The sequence below is a fragment of the Hemitrygon akajei genome, chromosome 15 (assembly GCF_048418815.1).
Source record: "Hemitrygon akajei chromosome 15, sHemAka1.3, whole genome shotgun sequence".
NCBI lineage: Eukaryota > Metazoa > Chordata > Chondrichthyes > Myliobatiformes > Dasyatidae > Hemitrygon > Hemitrygon akajei.
The window spans coordinates 62,759,091-62,785,659 of NC_133138.1; the positions used below are offsets into that span (position 1 = coordinate 62,759,091).

Consider the following 26,569-nt stretch of genomic DNA (forward strand, 5'->3'; position numbering starts at 1 on the left):
CCCAGGAACTTGAAATTGCTCACTTCTGATCCCTGTATGAGGAGTGGTTCATGTTCCCTCTCTGAATACCACAATGGCTCTTTGATCTTACTGACATTGAGTACAAGATTGTTGCTGCAACACCATTCAACTGGCTGGAATATCTCACTCCTGTATGCCATCTCATCTCCATCTAAGATTCTGGCAGTGTCTATCTGTCTATCTATAAGGGCAACATCTGTCTATTTACTGTTAAGCAAGAGGCAGAGTAGGTGGCACATTAACATTGTAGATAGTGCTGCAATTTCATAGCTCCAGTTACTCAGGTTCTATTCCGATCTCTGCTGATGTTTTATCTATAACCATTTGGGCTTCCCTCAAATGCTACTGCTTCCTGAAAAAAGCACAACCTACATACTGGTTATCAGGGTAATTAATGACTGTTAATTACCTCTCCTCCTTTGGGTGTTTACGTTTCCCATTACCTTGGGAAAGCAACCAAACATAATCAAAGATCCTGTCCCTGGCCAAATAGAACAAGTTTCAGGTGGGGAGCATGTGAGGAGCAGCAATCATAAGACTTACAAAAGCACTGGAAAAAGATATAGTCTATCACAAAGTCAAAAATGAAACATTGATGGTGATGTGCCAACTTCAAAGCCTGCTTAAACAGTAACCATATGAGGGAAGGCAAAATTGTAACCAAACAATGTAAGGCCTCTAAAGTGGAAAAGTTTCAGCTGTTGTCTAGCTACATATCCATGAGGGAAAAGTGAGAAGGAGTGGAGAAATTAAAGATTTATGCTATAGATGACCAAAAAGAGGAAGAGTAAAATAAAATAGACAAGAACATATGACTAATTGTTGACACAAAAGAAAACCAGACTGTTTACAAGAAAATTCAGAAGGAAATTCCAAAAGGAAATGAACGAGGCAAAACGACAGCGTGAGAGAAATCTGGCAACAAATATACAGGGGAATCTAAAAAATTCTATAGACATTTGAACAGAAACAGAGATATAAGAGGACAAAAAATGAAATTTGCTTATTGCTGAGGTATTAAATGAGTGAAACAGTCTTCACCAAGGATGATGATGCTACTAGAATTTTTAAAAAAAATCAGTACAGTGGTGGCAATGGAAAGTTCAGCTGCAGTTAAAATGGATAAATTACCTGCGTCATTGGATGCATCTTAGGAATCTGAAGTGAAGTGAGGAAATCGGTGACGCTACGACAATTTCAGACACTTGCAGACTAAGGAACCTGAGGAATGGAATATTGGAAATGTCATGCACTTACTTTAAAAAAGTGATCAATCCGCAGAATACAGACCCTTCAGTTTACCTCACTGCTGAACAAAAATATGGAAATAATGATCAGGGATGAAACTTCCAGTCACTTGGACAAATGAGGTTTGATTGGAGAAAGCAGCATGGATTTGGCAGACTATGTCTAACAAACTTGCTGGAAATTTTTCTAATGAAGCATTGAATAGGGAAATGTGGTTGGTTTGGTAGACTGGAGAAGCTCATGTTGTTTTCCTTGTAACAGAAGTGATTGTGAGGAAATCTGTCATCAAAAATCTTGAAAGGTACATACAGAGTAGAGAGGGAGAAGCTGTTTTCATTGGCAGAGGTGCTAAGAACTGGGGACAGAGAATGAAGATAATTTACAAAAGAAACAAAAATGATGCGAGGAAAAACATAAAAGTGATTAAGGTCTCGAATGCACTCCAGGGAGAGCAGATACAAGTGGTATCAAAAAAGAACTTAATAAATGGCTGACATGAAAGAATTTACAGGAAATTGGGAAAGGATGGAAGAATGTTCCTAGCTGGATTGCCTTACTATAGATCCACACAGACTTGACAGGCCAAGTGGCCTCCTTCCATCCTATTATTTTTTCTGCAATTCTGTATATTGAGACAGAAAATAATGCAAAAATTCAATGTCACATGCACTGCTTAGACTTGGGATAAAACACCTCATTGAAGTGTAATGTGGAAATTCATTCAGCTTTTTTACCATGAAATGAAATAGTAGAAAAACTAAAACTGCAGATAATGGAAACATTCAAAAGTCAGTCAATACCTGTGGAAAGTGAATCAGAGTTAACATTTCAGATTGAAAAATCTTTGAACTGGAACTTATTTGATCTCCTTTCCAGGTCTGAAAAAGGACCTTGAACTGAAAATATTAACTCTAGCACTCTTTCCACAGTTGTCTGACCTGATGAATGTTCCAAGCATTTTTCAGTTTTTTATTCCGTTTTCCTGCATTTGCATTTCTTGATTTTCAGGTTTTAAATATCTATTTTCCAGTTCTGACCAGAGTCCACACAAGACAAATATGCACTGATCCATAATTTTAGCAAGTCAAGGTAAAAATCAGACATTTACCACTTGGAAGTTATATTTGTGACTGATTGCTGGCAGTGAAAAATTGAGTATGCTTGAATGAGTCCATCATCAGAAGAAGTAATGTATTTTTTTTATTAGTTTTTCAAAACATTTTACAAAATTAAAAACCCCAAATCCCAATGAGGAGCATTAATACAGTGCAAGATTAAGCATGCAATAACAATATGCTACAAAGGAAGAGAATTTAACAAAAAAGCACCTAAATTAAAGACAAGTGAGCTTAGTGTAGAAGTAATGTATTTGATTAAAATACTTTTACTTCAGGCAAAATATATTTAGCACTGATAAACAGTAAAATAATTTTAGTTTTTACACAGTTCACCTATTTGGCTGTGGATTATTTGGGTTACAGTTAGAGAAGGAGGAGGAAGAAAAAAAAGTATAGTACAAATATTTATCCTTCAAGAAAAAAAAGTACCAAATCAGATTGTCTCACCCTTATTGCAGTGCTGTTATGAGATTGCTGTGTGCAGGTTGGGAGCTCTATTACTTGCATCTGCAAGAAATATGTAATTGCTGTGAAGTTTCAGGTTATTCAGTGTAAATGAAAGATAATATATAAATGCATTTTTTATTCTCTTTTCAGTGTTGATATACTATATTCTTAACGTATTTCATGCTCTTAGAGCACTTCGGGTTTTGTAAAGTGATGGAAGTTTTTTTAAGTGCAAAATGTGGTTGTTCCATACACACTTTAATAGATGAGTAAGTGGTGATTAACATTAATTTATGGACAGTGGTTCTTTAACGTTAATGGACCCACATTATATATTTGTTACTTTCTGAGATGCACAATGAATTTTGGATAGATCTGATCAAACTATTATTTTTTGTACTGAAACAAGCCTAATTCTGGCAACTTTATTTCTCAACTGCAACACACAAAAAATGCTGAAAGAGCTCATCAGGCCAGGCAGCATCTATGGAAAAGAGTATAGTCGACATTTCGGGCCGAGACCCTTCATCAGGACCTCAACTGATGAGTTTCTCAACTGATTTTGATAGACGGGATTATTTTTCCATACAACCATACCAGCAATACAAATTATTATTCCTTACTGCTCACAGCTGGATGTGGTAGAATTAACTATAATTGTTCATTCCAAAATGGCTTCTTTCTAAACTACCACCCTGAGCTATTTTGCCTCACTATAAATTGTTTCATCTGATTACTCTCTGCTTCCACTTTTTCAGTTACCTGATAAATCTGCTCCCACTCAACACTGTGGTGGTCAATCCTGAGAAATTCCATGATCTTTTTTAGGATTACAAATATTCCCAGTCAGTATTTTAATACTCAGGGGTCCTTCAGTAGGGTCTATCAATAGATGTTACTACCATTTGAATAATATTGCAGAAACTACAAGATTCTTGTACTCATAGAGGAAAGTCATTTCAAAATAATACACACTTCAATTGTATGTTTGCATCATGTCAGATATTCACCGGTAATACAACATATAGCAGAATATTTGACTTTGTTTTTGATGATTAACTTTATTTCTCACATGTACATTGAAACATACAGTGAAGTACGTCATTTGCATCAAATCAAATCAATGAGGGGCAGTCCACAAGAGTCACTGCGCTTCCAGCACCACCAGAGCATACCCACAACTCACTAACCCTAAGTGTACGTCTTTGGAACGTGGATGGAAACTGGAGCTCCCAGGTGGAACACAGTGACAGGGAGAATGTACAAGCTCCTTCCAGGCAGTGGCAGGAATCTAACACTGATCCTACAGCTGATGCTGGAACACGTGGTGCTAACTGCTACACTACCATGCTGCCCCGTATGGCAACCCGTATTTGAACATATGGCTGTGTACTTGTGCAGTGCCTGTTCATTTACGAGCTACAGTGAAGGTTTACAATCACCGTGTGAAGTAAGTTTTCCCAAGGGAGATATTTTCTCACATTCAGTGATTAAACGGCATATTCATTACTCTGGCTACGAGATAGAAAGTAGTAGAATTTAAAATTCGAAAACACCACAATAATTCTGACTGCACAAGACATTATCCTGTTGGTACTGCAGAGAAATTTGTAATGGCAGTCGTGAATAATTTATTGTTAAGTCAATGGCCTGATTAGTACACTGAGGAATGTTGTACTGCATTAATTAGTGACTGTTGTGTGTACAAGAGGAAAAGTAAAGTTGATGGTTTAACATGCTGATTTCTAACTACATTAGGACATTGTAGGACTGCAATTACTGAGAACATTCCTAGAATTCACACTTGCTCTCAAACACGATGAGCTGCAGTTTGCTGTGACAATAAAGAAGAGGGAGAGTAATAGAATATTCAAAAGTTCAAAGTAAATTTATTATCAAAATACATATATGTCACCATCTATAACCCTGAGATTCATTTTCTTGTGGGCATACTCAATGTCTAATGACCATAATGGAGTCAATGAAAGAGCAGACTAATGGGGCACGCTACCATTATGCAAAAGATGACACACTGTGCAAATATAAAAAGGAAGAAATAATAGTAAATAAATAATAAACATCAAGAGCATGAGATGTAGAATCCTTTGAAAGTGACTCCTTAGGTTGTGGGAACAGTTTAGTATTGGGGCAAGTGAACATACAACAGGACAACACAGTGTAGGCCTTTCGGTCCAGGATGTTGTGCTGATCTTTCAAACTACTCTGAGATCAATCTAACATTTCCCTCCTGCATAGCCCATCATTTTTTTTCATCCATGTGTCTATCTAAGAGTTTCTTAAATGTTCCTAATGTATCTGCCTCTACACCCATCCTGACAGTGCACTCCATGCACCAACTGTTCTCTGTGTAAAAAGAAATCCTACCACTGACATTCCCCTTATACATCCCTCCACTTACCTTAAAATCTTGCCATCCCATATTAGCGATTTCTACCCTGGGAAAATCATGCTGGCTGTCCACTCTATTAATACCTCTTATCATCTTGTACACCTTTATCAAGTCACTTCTCATCATCCTTCTCTTCAAAGAGAAAAGCTCTAGGTCACTCAACTCTTCCTCATAAGGCGTGCTCTCTAATCCAGGCGACATTCTGGTAAATCTCCTCTGCATTCTTTCTAAAGCTTTTACATCCTTCCTACAATGAGATGACCAGACCTGAACACAATGCTCCCAAGTCTGGTCAATGCAGCTGACTGCTAATATTTGATTTTTATATTTGTAAACTAGTTGTCCTGGTAGATATAAAGAATATCTTAAACATCCACCCATAGCCACCTCTCCAGTATACATTTAATCATGGTTTTGACGTAAGTTTATAAAATCTGCTTGCCAAGGGAAATCCAGTGTTGTCTGTCTTTACGTTAGGTTTTCCATTATTTTGCTCTTGTTTCAAGTCCGAGGTAGCAATGAAAGTTAGTTGTGCAGGATAGTTCAACAACCAAATGGTTCAAAGGAAATAGTTATGTTGATTGCCTTCTTGTTATTTCTGAAACACTTCTGACATCTCTTTTAGATTTTTCAACAGTAACCATGAATATGTTTGGAATCTAATTTATTTCCTTTGTCCTCTTATCCATTTTAAAATTAGTTTCTCTACAACATGCTATGGGGCGTCATGGTAGCATAGCAGTTTGCACAATGCTATTACAGCTTGGGGCGTTCCAAGCTCAAAAACATGGTTAAAATTCTGGTAGTTTAATAACTATGGTCTCTATTTGATGATCATCACAGCAATATAACACTTATGATCCCATTAAAATACCCAGTGATACAAATAGGAACATTAAACTGTATTGTGTAACCATTTCCTAGCAACAGAAATCTCAAGAGATTATAGTTTGAAAAATGTGTACAATTTCAAGCACCTCAAAATAAAACTATCATTTGAAAAAAAATCATTTTTGGTCTTTTTACTTTTTTATTTTTCCCAAACTGCTTCTGATCATCACAGACAGGTGCACCACAAGGCTGTCTCCTTAGCCTCCTGCTTTACTCATTTTATACCTATGATTGTGTGGCGAAGTACAGCTCCAATGTTCTATTTAGGTTTGCTGATGACACCAGGCCGAATCAAAGGTGGTGATGAATTAGCAGGTAGGAGGGAGATTTATAAGAGACAAATTAAGGCATCAAACCCCATGAGCAGAAAGTGAACCAGTGTTCAGCCCCACTACTCTGTGTCAACCAAGGTCGCCCACCTGAGCTACTTTGTTCTGCTGATGCAACTGGGCCCTAACACCCTCTCCATCTGCTCATAACCAGCACATATTTCCCACTGGTTCCCCTCTTCACGTCTCTACCCTTCTGTCCCACTTTTTCATACTGGCTTTTTTCCCTCTTGCTCTCTAGTCTAGATGAATGGCCTCAAAATGAAAATCGACTGTTACTCTAGTATTAACTGACCTGTTAAGTCTCTCCATCTCCTTGAGTATTGCTTATCTTTAAAGTGAAGGCTGTGACTTCATTCAGATGAATGGGACCAAGCTAATTGTGCCAACGATGATGAGTCCATGGTCAGAATACAGTCAATACTGTGATCGCTGCCTTAGATTCCACAGAGAATTATTTCTCTTAACTATGCTCTCCTCCTCGGCATATCTTCATTCATCTTCCCAACAAATGGATCATGGGCTACAAATTCATCATCTCCATATTGGAATTGTAGCTGTTAATCCTGGTGTGCGCCGAGTTTCTTGGCAACTTTGAAAATCCTCTCACCTCTGGTCATTCTGTGTGAGGATATTGTGCTGTACAGTTTGAGAGGCTCTTGGATCACATCACAGTGTTACAGCAATTCATTGAAGTGCACAGTCCCAAACTTGTGTAGTTCAATCAACTTCTGTAATTCAGTTAAAGCTAGTATCAGATCAGAATATTGGCTTTTTTTTTTAGAGATGCAACATGGTAACAGATCCAGTGTGCTTGGCCACCCAGTGACACCCATATGACCAATTAACCTACCCTACTAACGGAGGAAACTGGAGCACTCAGAGGAACCCCACGCGGTCATGGGGAGAACGTACAAACTCTTTATAGGCAGAGGTGGGACTTTGCCCTGGGTCACTGGTGCTGTAATAGCATCATGCTGACGATTACTCTGCTGTGCTGCACCAATCAGTTCTGGGTCGTTAACAATTATTGTAAAATATTGGTAATATGACATTGGGAAACTTCTAGAAATGAATAGGAAGCGACATGAGATGCATAATTGAGAATTTTTCTGCAACATCTCATGATTGAGATAAATGATGAAACAGCTTGGGTAATCCCACATAAATGTTGCAATTGTAAAACTATTTAGATGATTAACAACAGGAACTCCAAAATATACAGGTGTCAATAAAGCTAACTGCCCTTGTTTTCTTTTACGAATGTATAGTACATCTCATAATTTAGCTGTGAGTAACTTTTGATCTTTATACATAATCTACCCTCTGCAACAAAAAGAATACTTCAATTCATGGCTCTTATGAAGGTATGGATAAGGGAAACATGGGAGCACTCACAGGACTGCTTTGAATTGGTACACTTGACTGTATTCAGAGATTCATCTTCGAGTCTGAATGAGTATGCCACAGTTGTCACCAAATTCATTAAAACCTGTGTGGATGAGTGTGTGCCTGTGAAAATTTACTGTACAATCCCAAATCAAATGCTGTGGATGAACATGGAGATTCATAGTTTGCTGAGAGCTAGATCAGTGGCATTTAAGTCTGGCCACCCAGGTCTGTATAAGAAAATCAGGTTTGACTGGTGGAGCATTATTTCAAGACTGAAGAGACAATTCCAAGTGAGGTTGGAGGCAACATCAGTTGCATGACAACTCTGGCAGGGCTCGTAGGCCATTACTTCCTACAATGCGAAACCCAACATCGTGAATGAAAGTGATGCTTCACTACCAGACGAGCTCATCGCCTTTTATGCTCACTTTGAAAGGAAGAATAAGACCACAGCTGTGAGGATCCAATGACCCTGTGATCTCTGACTTGGAGGCCAATGTCAGGTGAACCCTCGCAAGGTGGAAGGTCCCAATGGAGTGCCTGGCAAGGCTCTGAAAACTTGTGCCAACCAACTAGCAGGATATTCAATTACATTTTCAATTTCTCACTTCTACAGTTGGAAGTTCCCACCTGCTTCAAAAGGGCAACAATTATACCAGTGCCCAAGAAGAGCAAAGTGAGCTGCCTTAACGACGATCATCTAGTAGCACTCACATCTATGATGAAGAAATGCTTTGAGAAGTTATCATGGCTAGAATCCACTCCTGCCTCAACAAGGACATGGACCCACTGCAATTTGCCTGTTGCTTCAATGCATCTATAGCAGACACGATTTCACTGGCTCTCCATGCGACATTGGATCACCTGGACAATACAAATACCTATGTCTGGATACTGTTTATTGACTATTGTGTTGTGTTTAATGCCATCATTCCTATAGTTCTGATTGAAACACTACAGAATCTGGGCCTCTGTACTTTCCTCAACAATTGAATCCTTGACTTCCTAACTGGAAGACCAAAGCCTGTACAAATTGGTAATAACATCTCCACTTCACTGACGATCAACACTGGTGCACCTCAGGACCGTGTGCTTAGCCCAGTGGTCTACTCTGTCTACACCCATGAATGTGTGGCTAGGCACAGCTTAAATGCCATCTATAAATCTGCTGACGATACAATCATTGATGGCAGAATCTCAGATGGAGACAAAAGAGTGTACAGGAGCAAGATATACCAGCTGGTTGAGTGGTGTTGCAGCAAACATCAGTAAGACTAAAAGAACTAATTATGGAGTTCAGAAAGGGTAGGAAGAGGAAACACAAACCAATCTTCATAAAGGGATCAGGAGTGGAGAGAGTGAGCAATTTCAAGTTACTGATGTCAGTGGCTCTGAGAACCTAACCTGGTCCCAACATATCAGTGCAGCTACAAAGAAGACAAGACAGTAGCTTTATTCCATTAGGAGTTTGAGGAAGTTTGGACTGTCACCTAAAACACTCAAAATTCTACAGATGTACCATGGAGAGTATCTTACAATCTGGTATGGGGGTGCGGTGCTACTGCACAGTATCGAAGTAAGCTGCAAAGAGTTGTAAACTTAGTCAGCACCATCATGGGCACTATTGTCCTTAGTATCCAGGACATCTTTAAGGAGCAGTGCCTCAGAAAAGTAGTGTCCATTATTAAGGATCCCCATTACCCCAAGACATCCCCTCTTCTCATTGTTACCATCAGGAAGGAGGTACAGATGCCTGAGGTATACTCTGAAAGCTTCAGGGACAGCTTCTTCCCCTCTGCCACCTGATTTCTAAATGGACATTGTACCCGTAAACATTACTACACTGATTTTTTATTTCTGTTTTTGCACTACTTATTTAATTTAACTTTTTAATAAACATATACAGTATATACATAGTATAATTCAGTTTTTTTTTCTCTGTATTTATCATGTATTGTCCTGCTGCCTTAAAGTTAACGTATTTCACGACATATGCCAGTGATGTTAAACCTGATTCTGATTCTGATTCTTAAATCTCAGTAGGCAGGAAGTTAGCTGAAAGTTGTCCTGAGAGGCCCCTTACTGAAGCAATTGGATTGCTACTGGGGCTATTTGTGGAGAACAGTAATTGGTAGGGGGTGGTGAACTTACAGCATGGTCTAAGGATACCTTGTATGACATGGTCTGAAAAGGAACACTTAGTTAAAATTACCTTTCTGATCTCTTCTGATTCTGATCAGCTCCTTTGCCAGGATAGGCTTTCTGAAGGGAAGTGGATGTTTCATGCCAGGACACGTCTAGTTAAGCCCGCAAACATCAGGACCTTATTGTCACATCAAAAAGGATATTAAGATCTTTTTACATGACCCCTTTCCTCCTCTCCATTATAACATTGCACCTTCAGGTTAAGCGTGTCTCCAGAGGATTCATCATTTTGCATAATGATTCCAGATGTTCACCCAATTGATCATCTTTTTCATATTATCAATGTATCTGTAACTAATCAACAAAATTACATCTGTTAATATACCCCTGGATTAATTGAAGCAGCATCAAAGGGATTCAATCTGTATAAACACATACAGATAACCTTGCATTGTTGGCAGCACTGAATTAAGAGAATAATTGAAGATTCAGGACCAAACTGGAATCACAGAAGGATGCTCGACCGCTATGGCAGGGCTTGAATGGTATCACATCCTACAAAGTAAAACCAAGAGACATATATGACAACAAGATTTCATTGCCAGATGTGCTCAATGCCTTTTCTACTCACTTTGATCAACAGAACATGGAGAAACTGCAACAGCATCTGACGATCCTGTAATTTCAGTCTCTGAGGCCAACGTGAGAGTATCCTTCAGGAGGGCCAAGGGTGAATCCACGAAAAGCATCTGGCCCAGGTGGTGTACCCGGCTAAGTACAAGCACCTGTGTGAATCGACTGACTGAAGTGTTTGCTGACATCTTTAATCTCTTGCTTGGGCAGTCTGATGTATTCACCTGCTTCAAGCAGGTTTCAAGCATGCCACTGATAACCAGCCTCAATGACTATTGTCTAGTAGCACTTACATGAAGAGCACAGTGATTAAATGCTTTGAGAGGCTGGTGATGAAACGTATCAACTCCTGGCTGAGAAGTGACTAGGATCTGCTGCAATTTGCCTTCCGTCGCAACAGGTCAGTAGCAGATGCCATTTCATTGGCTCTTCAGTCAACTCTGGAACATCTGGACAGTTAAGATACATACAGCTTAATTGACTACAGTTTAGCACTCAACACCATCATGCCCTCAAAATTAATCAATAAGCTACAAGACCTAGGTGACAGTGCCTTGTTGTGCAACTAGATCCTCGAATTCCTCACTTGCAGATCCCAGTCAGTTTGGATTGGCAACAACATCTCCTCACCACAGGTGCACCAAAGGCTGTGTGCATATCTCCCTGCTCTACGCACTCTATACTCATGACTGTGAGGCTAAGTACAGCTCCATAACCATATTTAAGTTTGCTGATTACACCACTGTCAGTGGCTGAACCAAAGGTGGTGACATATCAGCCCATAGGAGGGAGATTGAAAATCTGGCTGGGTGGACAGAATCAGAATCAGAATCAGGTTTATTATCACCGGCATGTGACGTGAAATTTGTTCCTTAGCAGCAGCAGTTCAATGCAATACATAATATAAAAGAAAGTTTTTGAGCATATTTGTTGACATACCAGATTTCTTCAAACTCCTAATGAAATGTAGTCACTCTCTTGCCTTTTTTATAGCTTCATCAATATGTTAGGATCAGGTTAGCTCCTCAGAGATCTTGACGCCCAGGAACTTGAAACAGCTCATTCTCTCCACCTGATCTCTGTATGAGGATCGGTTTGTATTCCTTCGTCTTACCCTTCCTGAAGTTCACAATCAGTTCTTTTGTTTTACTACGTTGAGTGCCAGGTTGTTGCTGCGACACCACTCCACTAGTTGCTGAATCGTGCTTCTGTATGCCCTCTCATCTCCATCTGAGATTCTACCAACAATGGTTGTATCATCAGCAAATTTATAGACCATATTTGAGCTATGCCTTGTTACACAGTCATGGGTATAGAGAGAGTAGAGCAGCGGGCTAAGCCTCTGAGGTGCGCCAGTGTTGGTCATCAGTGAGGAGGAGATATTATCACCAATCAGCACAGATTATGGTCTTCCGGTTAGGAAGTCAAGGATTCAACTGCAAAGGGAGGTACAGAGGCCCAGGTTCAGTAACTTATCAATCAGGATTGTGGGAATGATAGTGTTAAATGCTGACTGCCACAACAACAACTTTCTCTCAATGTTAGCAAAATCAAAAAGCTGATTATTGACTACTAGAGGAGAAAACTCCTCATGTAGTCCATGAGCCAGTCTTCATCAGGGAGTCGGAGAGGATGAAGGTCAGTAGCTTTAAGTTTCTCAGCTCTGTCATTTCAAAGGACCTGTTCTGGATCCAGTATGTAAGTGCCATTATGAAGAATCCATGGCAGTGCATTTACTTTAGATTTGGCATACCATCTAAAACTTTGACAAACTTATATAGATACGTGGTGTAGAGAATAAGACCATAAGGCATAGGAGTAGAATTAGGCCATTTGACCCATCAAGTCTGCTCTGCCATTTACTGTAATCATCACTGATCCTTTTTTCCCTCCTCAGCCCTACTCCCTGGCCTTCTGCCCATAACCTTTTTTGCCATGTCCAATCAAGAACCTATCAAGCTCTGCCTTAAATAAATCCAATGACCTGGCTTCCACAGCTGCCTGTGGTAATAAATTCCACAAATTCCACCCTCTAGCATCTTTGCTTTTAGAGTACTGACTAGCTGCATCATGGCAACACCAATGCCTTTAAACAGAAAGACCATCAAAAGGTAGTGGATACAGTCTTGTCCACCACAGGTGAAGCCCTCCCCACTGAGTACATCTACAAGGATTGTTGTTTCATGAAAGAAGCAGGGATCATCAAGGACTCTCACCATCCAGGCCGTGTACTCTTCTCACTGCTGCCACCAGGAAGAAGGTACAGGAGCCTCAGGACCCACACCAGCAGGTTCAGGAACATTGATTACCCCACAACCATCAGGCTCCTGAAACAGAGTGGAACAAAACGGAATCAGATTAACTTCGCTCACCCCAGCGCTGAACTGTTTATACAACCATTAGATTTGCTTTCATGGACTCTGAGGCTCAAGCTCTCAGTATTATTCATTACTTATCTGTTGTTATGATTTTGTTTTTTTTGTATTTGCACAATTTATTGTTCTTTGTACAATGGTTGTTTGCCCATCTTTCTTTGCATGTAGCTTTCATTGATTCTATTGTGCATCTTTGTATTTATTGTGAATGCCCGCAAGAAATTGAATCTCAGGGTAGCATTTGGTGACATATATGTACTTTGATTATAAGTTTACTTTGAATTTTGAACTTTAATTGCAGGAGGACAATAATTTAAGGTTTCATGATACTTTCCCAACAAATGCAAAGACGTGGTAGACAAAATGCTGGAGGAACTCAGCATTGATGGATGGGAATAAACAGTCAACATTTTCTCCATGAGACTCACTAGTTGGCAACTTCCAAGCATCTTCAGATTATTTGTTTATGTTAAATGCATTTTATAATATTTGCATATCAGGAATATCATAAGAAACAGTGATAAATCAAACAATCTTAAAGCTTTTGATCTTCATGGCACTTTGTTAGCAGGTGTTACAATGAGAACTAGATACAATGAATCTAGTAAACTCTTCAAAGGATTGTTCAGCCACATGTGTTTTGAAATCCATTCTATTTGCTTGTTTTAAATGCAATAGATTCAGTTATACTTTTCCCAGGCGATCACAGACTTAAATATTCATAGTTTTGGAAAAAAATGACTGTAAATTCTAATAGTAAGTATATTCACCTCCAGTGCTGATACTGGAGTTCCTTTGACATTGGCAGTCTCCCCATTTAAGGTCAGAAAGCAGGGCTTGGTCTCTTGGCTCTGCAGACAATGATGCGACAAGTGCACATAATTGCATCGTAACAGCTTATGACTGTTTTTTATCCTTCCTCCTACAAGGGTAAAGCAACTGGGGTTTGCCTTCCTTACCAACAACTGATTAAATTTAACTTACTTTCAACACAAATCAAAAGGACAAAATACATCATTATCAAGGCCCGTTGCCATTGGTGTGAGAGATATGAAACTGTTGCATTTGCAACATTTGAACTAGTGAAGATACTGTACAGAGACTGTTCCTAACCAGATCTGTTTTTCTTTTGTTTCAGCAGTACCCTATCAGCAGAATTCGTACAGCCGTGGAGGTGAGCCTGGAACTATCCGCTGCTATAGATGTGGCGGTGTGTGCAAAGGAGAGGTGGTGCGGGTACACAATAACCATTTCCACGTCAAATGTTTCACCTGCCAATGTAAGTGCCCCTTATGCTTTTGAGGAATCCACAAAGCAAGGCAATTTTGTTATTTTTAAAAACAAACCTGTTTTTGTTCCAGGTACTTAATATTTTTGAGGAGTTCCCTTTTGATTGAAACATTCTATATCTTGATATGATTGATTACAAACTTGGGATGCTTTCAATATACTCCTATTCATTATTCCAAAGAAAATTCTGCAGATTTACTGTAAATTAACTCAAGACACAGATATCATAGACACCAACCTGCCATGAAATCCCATGACTATTTTGTAAAAGGCATAGCTTTTATCCAATAACCACAAATATAGGGCTTTACAAGGCTGAAATTAAAGTTGTCTGGGCCCATATAAACTATTTTTTGAAGGTCATTCAATCATATACAGAACAATGTTTCAAAAGAACCTACCGTTAATTTTTGTTATGGGAAACATAGCATCATACATTGAAGTGTATTTGCTGCCTCAATTCAGTCACTTCAATTGTGGCAATCCACTGGTGGCTAGATAAAGAGAGAAACATTTTCTTTCCTCCATAAATTAACCATCCAAAGATTCCCAGTGGACCAATTTAGCAGTAATAATATGGAGAATGAATTCAGAGACCAGACATAGTATGTTCATGATTGGTATGTTGATGAACCATCTAAGGAAAGGGCTATTTTAGATCTATTGTTGTCAAATAAAAACAGGTAATGGGGACTTTACGAAGTCCCCATTACCTGCATGAATCATATGATCAATGTTTATATTAAGGTTACAGGTTATTCAGTTAAATCATAAACAAAGCAACGAATCCAGATAATTGCTTGAATCAAAAATGCATAGAGGACTGTGGACTGAGTGCTGACGAATGTGATTTGTATAAGTATTTACTTGGTCAGCATGGGCTTGGTGGGATTGAAGGGACTTTTTCCGTACTGAATGACACTATGATAGTTCAGAGAGGTGTGAGGTGTTTGTTGGCAATAGACTGGGAAACTTCATCAGAAGGTATAATAATAAATTAGCATGGCTAAAAGCTAAAGAATTAATATACTGTTAACAACAAGCACATTTTCCTTTAAGCCCAGATACCCAATGAGAAAAATTTATTTAAAAAGATATGTTAGATCGAAGGAAAAGGCATATAATGTTATCAAAAAATCATTAAGCATTAAGCATGAGATTTGTGAAAAATTCAGAATTGAGCAATGAAGGATAAAGATGGTAATACGGAGGGGGTATGTACAATACAAGGAAAAAATGTGACTATCATATAAGTAGACTGAATAAGCTTCCATACATAGGGAACAAAGGAATGGAAAATGTGAATATGCAGACAAATTGTTTTTGTCTAAAGACATGAACAAATTCAGAAAGAGTGAATAAAACCTCCAAAAGGGAGGACTCTGTGCAACTACTGCACAGAGTCTTGCCATCTTCAGAAGTTTTCTGATGACTCTGCCATAGTTGGATGCATCAGCAAGGAAGATGAGGCTAAGTACAGGGCTACGGTGGGAAACTTTGTCACATGGTGTGAGCAGAATCATCTGCAGCTTAATGTGAAAAAGACTAAGGAGCTGGTGGTGGACCTGAGGAGGGCTAAGGCACCGGTGACCCCTGTTTCCATCCAAGGGGTCAGTGTGGACATGGTGGAGGATTACAGATACCTGGGGATACGAATTGACAATAAACTGGACTGGTCAAAGAATACTGAGGCTGTTTCCAAGAAGGGTCAGAGCTGTCTCTACTTCCTGAGGAGACTGAGGTCCTTGAACATCTGCCGGATGATGCTGAGGATGTTCTACGAGTCTGTGGTGGCCAGTGCTATCATGTTTGCTGTTGTGTGCTGGGGCAGCAGGCTGAGGGTAGCAGACACCAACAGAATCAACAAACTCATTCGTAAGGCCAGTGATGTTGTGGGGGTGGAACTGGACTCTCTGACAGTGGTGTCTGAAAAGAGGATGCTGTCCAAGTTGCATGCCATCTTCGACAATGTCTCCCATCCACTCCATAATGTACTGGTTAGGCACAGGGGTACGTTCAGCCAGAGACTCATTCCACCGAGATGCAACACTGAGTGTCATAGGAAGTCATTCCTGCCTGTGGCCATCAAACTTTACAACTCCTTCCTCAGAGTGTCAGACACCCTGAGCCAATAGGCTGATCCTGGACTTATTTCCACTTGGAATAATTTACTTATTATTATTTAATTATTTATGGTTTTATATTGCTATATTTCTACTCTATCCTTGTTTGGAGCGACTGTAACGAAACCCAATTTCCCTCGGGATCAGTAAAGTATGTCTGTCTGTCCGTCTGTCTGAAACAAATGAAATTAGCATTCATAAAAGTAGTACTGGGGAAAATAAAGGGACAAAAAGATAATAAACTTCAGGCTCTGAAAGAGATGGCTTTTGTTTTTGTGCATGTACCGTCATATTTCAAAATACCATAGATGCCACATTGGCAAGAAGCAAATATAACCTCATAATTTATTTTAAAAAACGAGAGAACAGAAACAAGGAATAAGAGGTAAATTATCCTGATATTGATAAAAAAGAAATTTCTGCGATCAACTATTAAGGAAGTTATAGTGGTTCACTTAGAATAGTATTGAGAAGGGTCAACATGGAATTATAAAATAGAAATAATGTCTCCTCATTAATTCATGAAAGGGAAATACTGACTGACATGGAGTACAGCAAGCAGTTAGAAAGATAAATGGCATGATGGCTTTTATAGAAAGAAAAAATGATGCAAATGTAAAGATGTTTTCTATAATTATTTTGGGTCCTGGTGACACTACGCTTTGAATATTGTGCTCAGGTCTGGTCACATTATCTAAGGAAGAAGATACTTGTGTTGGAGTTAGAGCAACTTTTATGTCTGAAGTGCCAGGTTTATCATATGAGGTAAACCAGATTGAGCTGGTGCTCTTTGAAAGTTCATGAGAATGAGGAATGATTTAATTAACACAAAGTATCCATACAGGTCTTGTCAGGGCTGACACTGAAATGAAGCTTAGTCAGGTTGGTGGGGGGTGGATATGGGAAGCTGTTTACCAACAGGAGCATTGTCTCAGAATAAAGGATGAGCTAAAATATATTTCTTTATCCATGGGAAAGAGAATGTCATGGTTTCTCTACCCAAGAGAGCTCTGGAGACAGTTTCAAGTAAATTTTTTAGAATTTTAGATATTAAGGGAATAAAAGGTATGGGTTTAATTTGGAGAGGTGGCTCTGAGATTAAAGCCGTGTTCTTATTAAATACAGGAGTAGGCAAACACCATCCGCCCTGCTCTGCTGGGTGAGAAGCTGACAGTGATGCAGGTGGATGCTTCCCTGGTGTCATGGATTATTGATTACCTGACTGGCAGACCACAGTACGTACGCTTGCAACAGTGTGTCAGACAGAGTGGTCAGCAGCACTGGGGCTCCACAGGGGACTGTCCAGTCTCCCTTTCTCTTCACCATCTACACCTCGGACTTCAACTATTGCACAGAGTCTTGCCATCTTCAGAAGTTTTCTGATGACTCTGCCATAGTTGGATGCATCAGCAAGGGAGATGAGGCTGAGTACAGGACTATGGTGGGAAGCTTTGTCACATGGTGCGAGCAGAATCATCTGCAGCTTAATATGAAAAAGTCTAAGGAGCTGGTGGTGGACCTGAGGAGGGCTAAGGCACCGGTGACCCTTGTTTCCATCCAAGGGGTCAGTGTGGACATGGTGGAGGATTACAGATACCTGGAGATACGAATTGACAATAAACTGGACTGGTCAAAGAATAATGAGGCTGTTTACAAGAAGGGTCAGAGCTGTCTCTACTTCCTGAGGAGACTGAGGTCCTTGAACATCTGCCGGATGATGCTGAGGATGTTCTACGAGGCTGTGGTGGCCAGTGCTATCATGTTTGCTGTTGTGTGCTGGGGCAGCAGGCTAAGGGTAGCAGACACCAACAGAATCAACAAACTCATTCGTAAGGCCAGTGATGTTGTGGGGGGTGGAACTGGACTCTCTGACGGTGGTGTCTGAAAAGAGGATGCTGTCCAAGTTGCATGCCATCTTGGACAATGACTCCCATCCACTCCATAATGTACTGGTTAGGCACAGGGGTACTTTCAGCCAGAGACTCATTCCACCGAGATGCAACACTGAGCGTCATAGGAAGTCATTCCTACCTGTGGCCATCAAACTTTACAACTCCTCCCTCGGAGTGTCAGACACCCTGAGCCAATAGGCTGGTCCTGGACTTATTTCTACTTGGTATGATTAACTTATTATCATTTAATTATTTATGGTTTTATATTGCTATATTTCTACACTATTCTTGGTTGGTGCGACTGTAACGAAACCCAATTTCCCTCGGGATCAGTAAAGTATGTCTGTCTGTCCGTCTGTCTGAAACAAATGAAATTAGCATTCATAAAAGTAGTACTGGGGAAAATAAAGGGACAAAAAGATAATAAACTTCAGGCTCTGAAAGAGATGGCTTTTGTTTTTGTGCATGTACCGTCATATTTCAAAATACCATAGATGCCACATTGGCAAGAAGCAAATATAACCTCATAATTTATTTTAAAAAACGAGAGAACAGAAACAAGGAATAAGAGGTAAATTATCCTGATATTGATAAAAAAGAAATTTCTGCGATCAACTATTAAGGAAGTTATAGTGGTTCACTTAGAATAGTATTGAGAAGGGTCAACATGGAATTATAAAATAGAAATAATGTCTCCTCATTAATTCATGAAAGGGAAATACTGACTGACATGGAGTACAGCAAGCAGTTAGAAAGATAAATGGCATGATGGCTTTTATAGAAAGAAAAAATGATGCAAATGTAAAGATGTTTTCTATAATTATTTTGGGTCCTGGTGACACTACGCTTTGAATATTGTGCTCAGGTCTGGTCACATTATCTAAGGAAGAAGATACTTGTGTTGGAGTTAGAGCAACTTTTATGTCTGAAGTGCCAGGTTTATCATATGAGGTAAACCAGATTGAGCTGGTGCTCTTTGAAAGTTCATGAGAATGAGGAATGATTTAATTAACACAAAGTATCCATACAGGTCTTGTCAGGGCTGACACTGAAATGAAGCTTAGTCAGGTTGGTGGGGGGTGGATATGGGAAGCTGTTTACCAACAGGAGCATTGTCTCAGAATAAAGGATGAGCTAAAATATATTTCTTTATCCATGGGAAAGAGAATGTCATGGTTTCTCTACCCAAGAGAGCTCTGGAGACAGTTTCAAGTAAATTTTTTAGAATTTTAGATATTAAGGGAATAAAAGGTATGGGTTTAATTTGGAGAGGTGGCTCTGAGATTAAAGCCGTGTTCTTATTAAATACAGGAGTAGGCAAACACCATCCGCCCTGCTCTGCTGGGTGAGAAGCTGACAGTGATGCAGGTGGATGCTTCCCTGGTGTCATGGATTATTGATTACCTGACTGGCAGACCACAGTACGTACGCTTGCAACAGTGTGTCAGACAGAGTGGTCAGCAGCACTGGGGCTCCACAGGGGACTGTCCAGTCTCCCTTTCTCTTCACCATCTACACCTCGGACTTCAACTATTGCACAGAGTCTTGCCATCTTCAGAAGTTTTCTGATGACTCTGCCATAGTTGGATGCATCAGCAAGGGAGATGAGGCTGAGTACAGGACTATGGTGGGAAGCTTTGTCACATGGTGCGAGCAGAATCATCTGCAGCTTAATATGAAAAAGTCTAAGGAGCTGGTGGTGGACCTGAGGAGGGCTAAGGCACCGGTGACCCTTGTTTCCATCCAAGGGGTCAGTGTGGACATGGTGGAGGATTACAGATACCTGGAGATACGAATTGACAATAAACTGGACTGGTCAAAGAATAATGAGGCTGTTTACAAGAAGGGTCAGAGCTGTCTCTACTTCCTGAGGAGACTGAGGTCCTTGAACATCTGCCGGATGATGCTGAGGATGTTCTACGAGGCTGTGGTGGCCAGTGCTATCATGTTTGCTGTTGTGTGCTGGGGCAGCAGGCTAAGGGTAGCAGACACCAACAGAATCAACAAACTCATTCGTAAGGCCAGTGATGTTGTGGGGGGTGGAACTGGACTCTCTGACGGTGGTGTCTGAAAAGAGGATGCTGTCCAAGTTGCATGCCATCTTGGACAATGACTCCCATCCACTCCATAATGTACTGGTTAGGCACAGGGGTACTTTCAGCCAGAGACTCATTCCACCGAGATGCAACACTGAGCGTCATAGGAAGTCATTCCTACCTGTGGCCATCAAACTTTACAACTCCTCCCTTGGAGTGTCAGACACCCTGAGCCAATAGGCTGGTCCTGGACTTATTTCTACTTGGTATGATTAACTTATTATCATTTAATTATTTATGGTTTTATATTGCTATATTTCTACACTATTCTTGGTTGGTGCGACTGTAACGAAACCCAATTTCCCTCGGGATCAGTAAAGTATGTCTGTCTGTCTGTCTGTCTGTCTGTAGGCAAAGAGGGCTGAATGGACTTCTTGTGCTTTTACTTCTCTTGTTCCTATGGGTCCAGCCTTTGCCTCGTCCCCCTAGCCACACTCACTGAACAACTGTGGATTTGTTTCAGTTTTCTGGCACCGGCTTGATGTACAAGCCTGAGGGAGTGTCCCAGTAAAGATTGCCAGTTGATTATGCTGCCCACTTTGGAAAATGCATTGAACCAATTTTCACAGCTGGCCATTGTGGTTCTGGCCAGCTTTTCTATTTGCTATCTTGGCTGAACAAAATTCACACAATAGGAGCCAATAACACCAAAACAAAAGCAAGCCCACTATAACTCCAAATTAATTCTGTCCAAGTATATACGGTAGATTTATTTTATCCAAATATATTTGGACAATATATTTTGTCCAAATTAAGTGTTATATGCAAGTAGCTACTGTAGAAAATTACTTTGAAATTACACTGTGGGTTTAGTTTTTGAATGCTTAACAGGCTCAAATGAGATTGCTCTCTCTGCGATTTTATTGGATGTGTTCATCCACTTAAGTTAAACATGTTAATACCATTGAGAGCATAGTTTAGGATTAATTTCAGACAAACCCAACAAATATTTTATGTCATTATCCTAGCATAATTTTGAGGTGTATACCTCCCTTTACTTGCTGAATAAAAGGTTTGTGTCAGCAAATTGCTCATTCTGAAAGCACTCTTCATTTCACTGCCCTTCACAGACTCGCAACCCCAAATCCTTTGACAATGGTGCTAGACTGTGGGGAACCATCAAAGTAAAATGCATCCAGAAAAGGAAGAGGAAGTAGGAATGAAGGGTCTCACCTGAAACATCGACTGTTTACTCTTTGCCATAGATGCTGCCTGGCCTGCTGAGTTCCTCCAGCATTTTGTGTGTGTTGCGAGGAAATAAAATTGGGAGGGTAGGAGATAATGCTCTGATAAACTTCTCAGCTTTGACAAATTGACCTTACCCAAGGACATGAAGGTACCCCTGTATGAGTAATGGTAATTAAATTGCCGATTGCTGGTAGCTAGTACTTCAACAACTTTGAAATCCTTGCACATCACAGAAATAAATCTTTTAAAGTTTGTTTTATTTGAGATTACCTGTAAATCAAAATGTTATTTTGATTCTATTCTTGTTTTGCTTTACAAATGAGGTTAGTATGAAATACGTTTCCAGTGTAGACCATGTCACACCCTTCATTTGAGTACACGTTTAAGAACTTTGGTTACATTTCTCTCACATAAAATTAGCATGACTAGACGTATTCTAGTGTAGAGAGGTGTGTTTATAACAACTGGCATGGCAGTTTCTAGGATTGGATTGCTAGAGGCATTGCTATAAATCATCAGCAAAGGAATGCTTGCCCTGCCCCCTAGCATTGAACGTGCTTATTTGTGTGTTATCCGCACTGAGTTTGGGGTCAGAGCCTAGCAGCCAGATAACTCACTCAAGTGGTGGATAACTGCAGCAAAAGAATGGCAGTCTACATGCACCACACCAGCAGAAGCCTACTACATTTCCCTAATAATTAAAGATGCATTTCAGTGTAGTGCTTTCTACAGGGACCCATGTTAACAAGATAAGCAATAGATACAACTATACGTATGAAATTTAATTGTTTCCTACCTGATTGCAATGATACTCAGATTAAGAATATTCCACCTTGAATACTCCACTGGTTGGGAATTTAGCTTGTGCAATTCCTTATGTTTGAGTGATACACTACGTTACACTGCATCTGGGTTTGCTGCTCTCAAAACAGCTGTGTTTTCATAGCATTAAAGCCTCAACAAGTCATAACACCTGTCGTGAGATCTCACTCAGGTACTTTCTTTGATGGCGCTGCTAGGTGGTGACTCTTCACGTGTTACTTCGATGGGAATCTACAAATATTCCCATTTAGAACTACCAAGCTGAAATCCAGAACCACAGGCCCGGGTACTGCAATATGTAACATCATCTTTTTTAAAAAATCTATTGATCCCCAAAATCGATGGACCCTGGATGGCAGACTCAGGTCAGAAGTGTGGTTTCCCTTTCTCACAATGGAAGTAGGGAACATGCGCCAGGCTACAGGTGCAATTGAAGTGCAGAAGCCTGAGACCCCCCACTCACAATTACCTTGCTGGTGAATGTACTGTACAGTGGCTGGAAAATAAAACTGAAGACCTCAGCTCAAGCTTGCAGTACCAGAGGGACATTAGAGACTGCTTTGTACATTGCTTTGCAGCAACATGGCTGACCCATGCCATTTCAGATGCAGCGCTGCAGCTCAGTGGCTTCAACATTTTCCTCAAAGTCAGGTCAGTTGAATCTTTTAAAGATAGAGGAAGCTGAGTATGCTTCATGAGTAACTCGTACACGTACTTGATAGTTTTGTCTTAGTCCTGATTATCCAACTGGACTATCTGGTACTCAAGTAACATCCATTTTATCTGCCAAGTGAATTTTCTGCCATTGTCCAGATAGACATGTACCATTCCACCCCTGGCCAACGTCAGGTAAGCACTGGAGTAGCTGAGCACCACGGTCAGCAGTCACAAAGCAGTGCATCTTGACACCTTCCCTGCCATTGGGGAGATTTCAACCACGCCAGCTTGAAGAAGTCTGAACAATTACCACCAACATATTACCTGTGAAACTTAAGAGGCCAACACACTTGACCACTGTTATACCACCGTTAATAATGTTTATTGTGCCATTCTATGCCCATACTATGCAAAGTTTGATTACTTGGCTGTACTGCTACTCCCGGCTTTTAGGCAGAGACTAAAGAACACGGCACCATCAGTGAGGACCAAGAAGGTATGATCAAGGTAGGCGGAGGAGCATTTGCAAGACTGCTTTGAGTTGGTGTACTGGACAATATTCAGGGAATCATCTTTAGAACTGATTGAATACACCACCTTTGTTGCTGACTTCATCAGGACCCGTGTGGATGAGTGTGTGCCTTCGAGAACGTACCCGACATATCCAAACCAAAAGCCAAGGATGAATCAGGAGATTTGTAGTCTGCTGAGGGATTGATCTGTGGCATTCAAGACCAGTGATCCAGAACTGTACAAGTAGTCCATGCACGACCTAAGAAAAACAATTTTAAGGGCAAAGTTAGAGACAGAATTGGATATACGTCAGTTCTGGCAGTGTTTGCATGCCATTACTTCCTACAAAGCGAAACCTAACATCATGCATGGCTGTGTGCTTCACTCCCAGATGAACTAAACATCTTTTATGCATGATTTAAAAGGGATAATGAAAGTACAAGTGTATGGATCCCTCCAGCACCTGATAATCCTGTAACCTCTGACTCAGAGGGTGACGTTGGAACATCTTCCGTCAGGGTGAACCCTCAAAAGGCATCAGGCCCTGATGACAGACCTGATAGGGTACTGCAGACCTGTAGGAGTGTTTAAAGGCATCTTCAATCTCTCACTGCTGCAGCTGGAGATGCCCACCTGCTTCAAAAAAGTGGCCATCATACAAGTACCCAAGAAGAGCAGGGTGAGCTGCCTCAATAACTCATGCCCTGTTGCACTGACATCTGCTGTGATGAAATGCTTCCAGATGTTAGTCATGGTCAGAATCAACCCCTGCCTATGGAAGGACCTGGACCTGCTGCAATTTGCCTATCACCACAATATGTCTACAGCAGCTGCAATCTCACTGGTTGTCCACTTGACCTTGGATCACCTGGACAGTAGCAATACCTACAACAGGCTACTGTTTAATGAAGAATACGTACACGACACTGGAAGAACTCAGCAGGTCAGGCAGCATCCGTGAGAAAAGTGTAGCCAACGTTTCAGGCCGAGACCCTTCATCAGGAACATCCTAATGAATACAGCTCAGCTTTCAACACCAACGTACCCTCAATATGAATTGTAGTAGATTTGTCAGGCAGGATTTTTCTTTCAGGAAACCATGTTTGCTTTGACCTATCTTGTCATGTACCTCCAGGTATTCTGTAATCTCATCCCTAACAATCAGTTCCAACAACTTCCCAACCACTGATGTCAGGCTAACAGGCCTATAGTTTCCTTTCTGCTGCCTCCCAGTCTTCTTCACTGCAGCCTCATAGACTCAATCCCAGATTTAGCTGATAACCCTAATGCAGTACATAAAGAAAATCTTAAAGGCCATGTACTAGCTTCTTTAATGAACCTCCCCGGTGCCAATAAATTTCTGGGCTGTATTTTCATCAGGCAAGAAGACTGATATGTCCTTGCAGAAGACTTCTAAGCAGATTAAGTTCAAACTTGGAAATGTACTGAGATAAACACAAAGGCAAGGAAGTAAGGAAGGGATTAAATCAAATTAAATGAGACAACATGTCATTTAAAACATTGTAGTTTTATTTTTAAATATATAACAACAATAATTAGTATCTGTATTAATGAAATTCCACAGTTGCTAAGATAAAATCTTAATGTCAGTGAGATTGTTTGGTTTATGTTGGCAAGCATAATCCTTTTCTGGCATGTTTACTAGTGCACTAGTGGATAAATATTGTAACATCCCATCTTTCATGTGTTTTTAATCATACCTGCCAGTTGGAAATACTAAATTAAGCCTGTTGAGATGAGGATATGTCAAGCAGAAACTTTCTGAATTCCATACTTAATTGTGCCATTTGCAAATACTGATTTACTGTATAGTGAATGAATGCTGATATTCAAACCATTATTTGATCTTAAAAAAAAATCAAAGATGGATCTACCTGAGGTCTGTGCTTCAGCATTTGTTAGCAATATGACTTGAATAGTTCCCAGATGAGAACTGTAGGGAGCACGAATCCAAAAGGTGGTTCTCTTGGTGTGGCCACGAAAGCAGGAATGCTTTTTGGTAAAATCAAACTAAATCTGTTCTGAGATGAAACCTTCTTCTCAGTTGACCCCATTAACCCAACCACCCCCAGTCTCTCTTCTGCCTTACCTCTCCCTCTTATTTGTAAGCCCCCTTTTCCTTGCTTTTCTTACCTCAAGTTCCTCAATTGTCAGGAACCATCTCCAATTGACCCTACTGAATAAACAGACTTTGTCTCCAGTCATTTATCTAGTCTTCATTCTGGCTGTAAGTCAAATGGAACTTGGAGTAATAGAATTTGAATGTTCACTTGCCTTACATATTGCTGTATTTTCACTTGTAGAATTGTTATCCTCATCAGTATTCTGCTTTACTGTAACCATCAGTTCCACATTAACAAGACCCGTGGCCACAATATCTGAGTTGAAACAATACCAAAGGAATGTTCAAATACAGATTGGCATCATCAGTAGCTCCACCAATTACTGTCTTCTGCCAGGGGCGTCGTTACTGTGGCTTGACAGTGTACCTCAAAGCTGCATGGTCAGATAAACCAAGTCCTGAAGGAAAAAATGTTCCAGTTTAACAGATTGAAATATCTTAATACTGCTGTAACGATTATGGAAACAAATACTGTGCAATTTATATTCCTTTTCTAAACTTCTCAAGAATTAAATGATACAATTCAGAATATTGAGCAAAAAACTTCATTTGTTAATGTTTCATTTTTGTAAAGTCTTTGCAAATTATCCTTCAGTTCTATGTTGCTTAAAAGCATTCATGATAAACAATGTATCAGTGGCTCAATATTTCAATTCCCTCTTAAGAATTGTATTTCTATTGGGATACCACATTTTCCCACATAAGATGGTAAAACTAAGGATTTGCATAAATGCATAAACAGAACAATCATTTTTAAGATTGTAAATGGAAGATCACTCTGAGTGCTCGCTGATGTTTATCCCTTCATGACAACCATTTTAAAAGTTAGGCTATTT

The 26,569-nt window shown here is 40.1% G+C and overlaps 1 protein-coding gene and 1 long non-coding RNA gene across 11 annotated transcripts in view; one reads left to right on the forward strand and one right to left on the reverse strand.

Annotated features, from left to right (window-relative positions):
* The window catches only part of LOC140739410 (uncharacterized), a 972,090-nt gene that overhangs the window by 297,179 nt on the left and 648,342 nt on the right, over window positions 1–26,569 (reverse strand). The window lies entirely within an intron of this gene.
* ablim3 (actin binding LIM protein family, member 3) overlaps window positions 1–26,569 on the forward strand; it is a 293,274-nt gene that overhangs the window by 65,352 nt on the left and 201,353 nt on the right. For 9 of the 10 annotated variants that reach the window (XM_073067675.1, XM_073067684.1, XM_073067677.1 and 6 more), the window contains exon 2: window positions 14,148–14,288. In XM_073067675.1, coding sequence (XP_072923776.1) covers window positions 14,148–14,288 — 141 coding nt within the window. The remainder of the gene's footprint in view (window positions 1–14,147; window positions 14,289–26,569) is intronic. The other variant, XM_073067676.1, reaches the window with a different exon arrangement.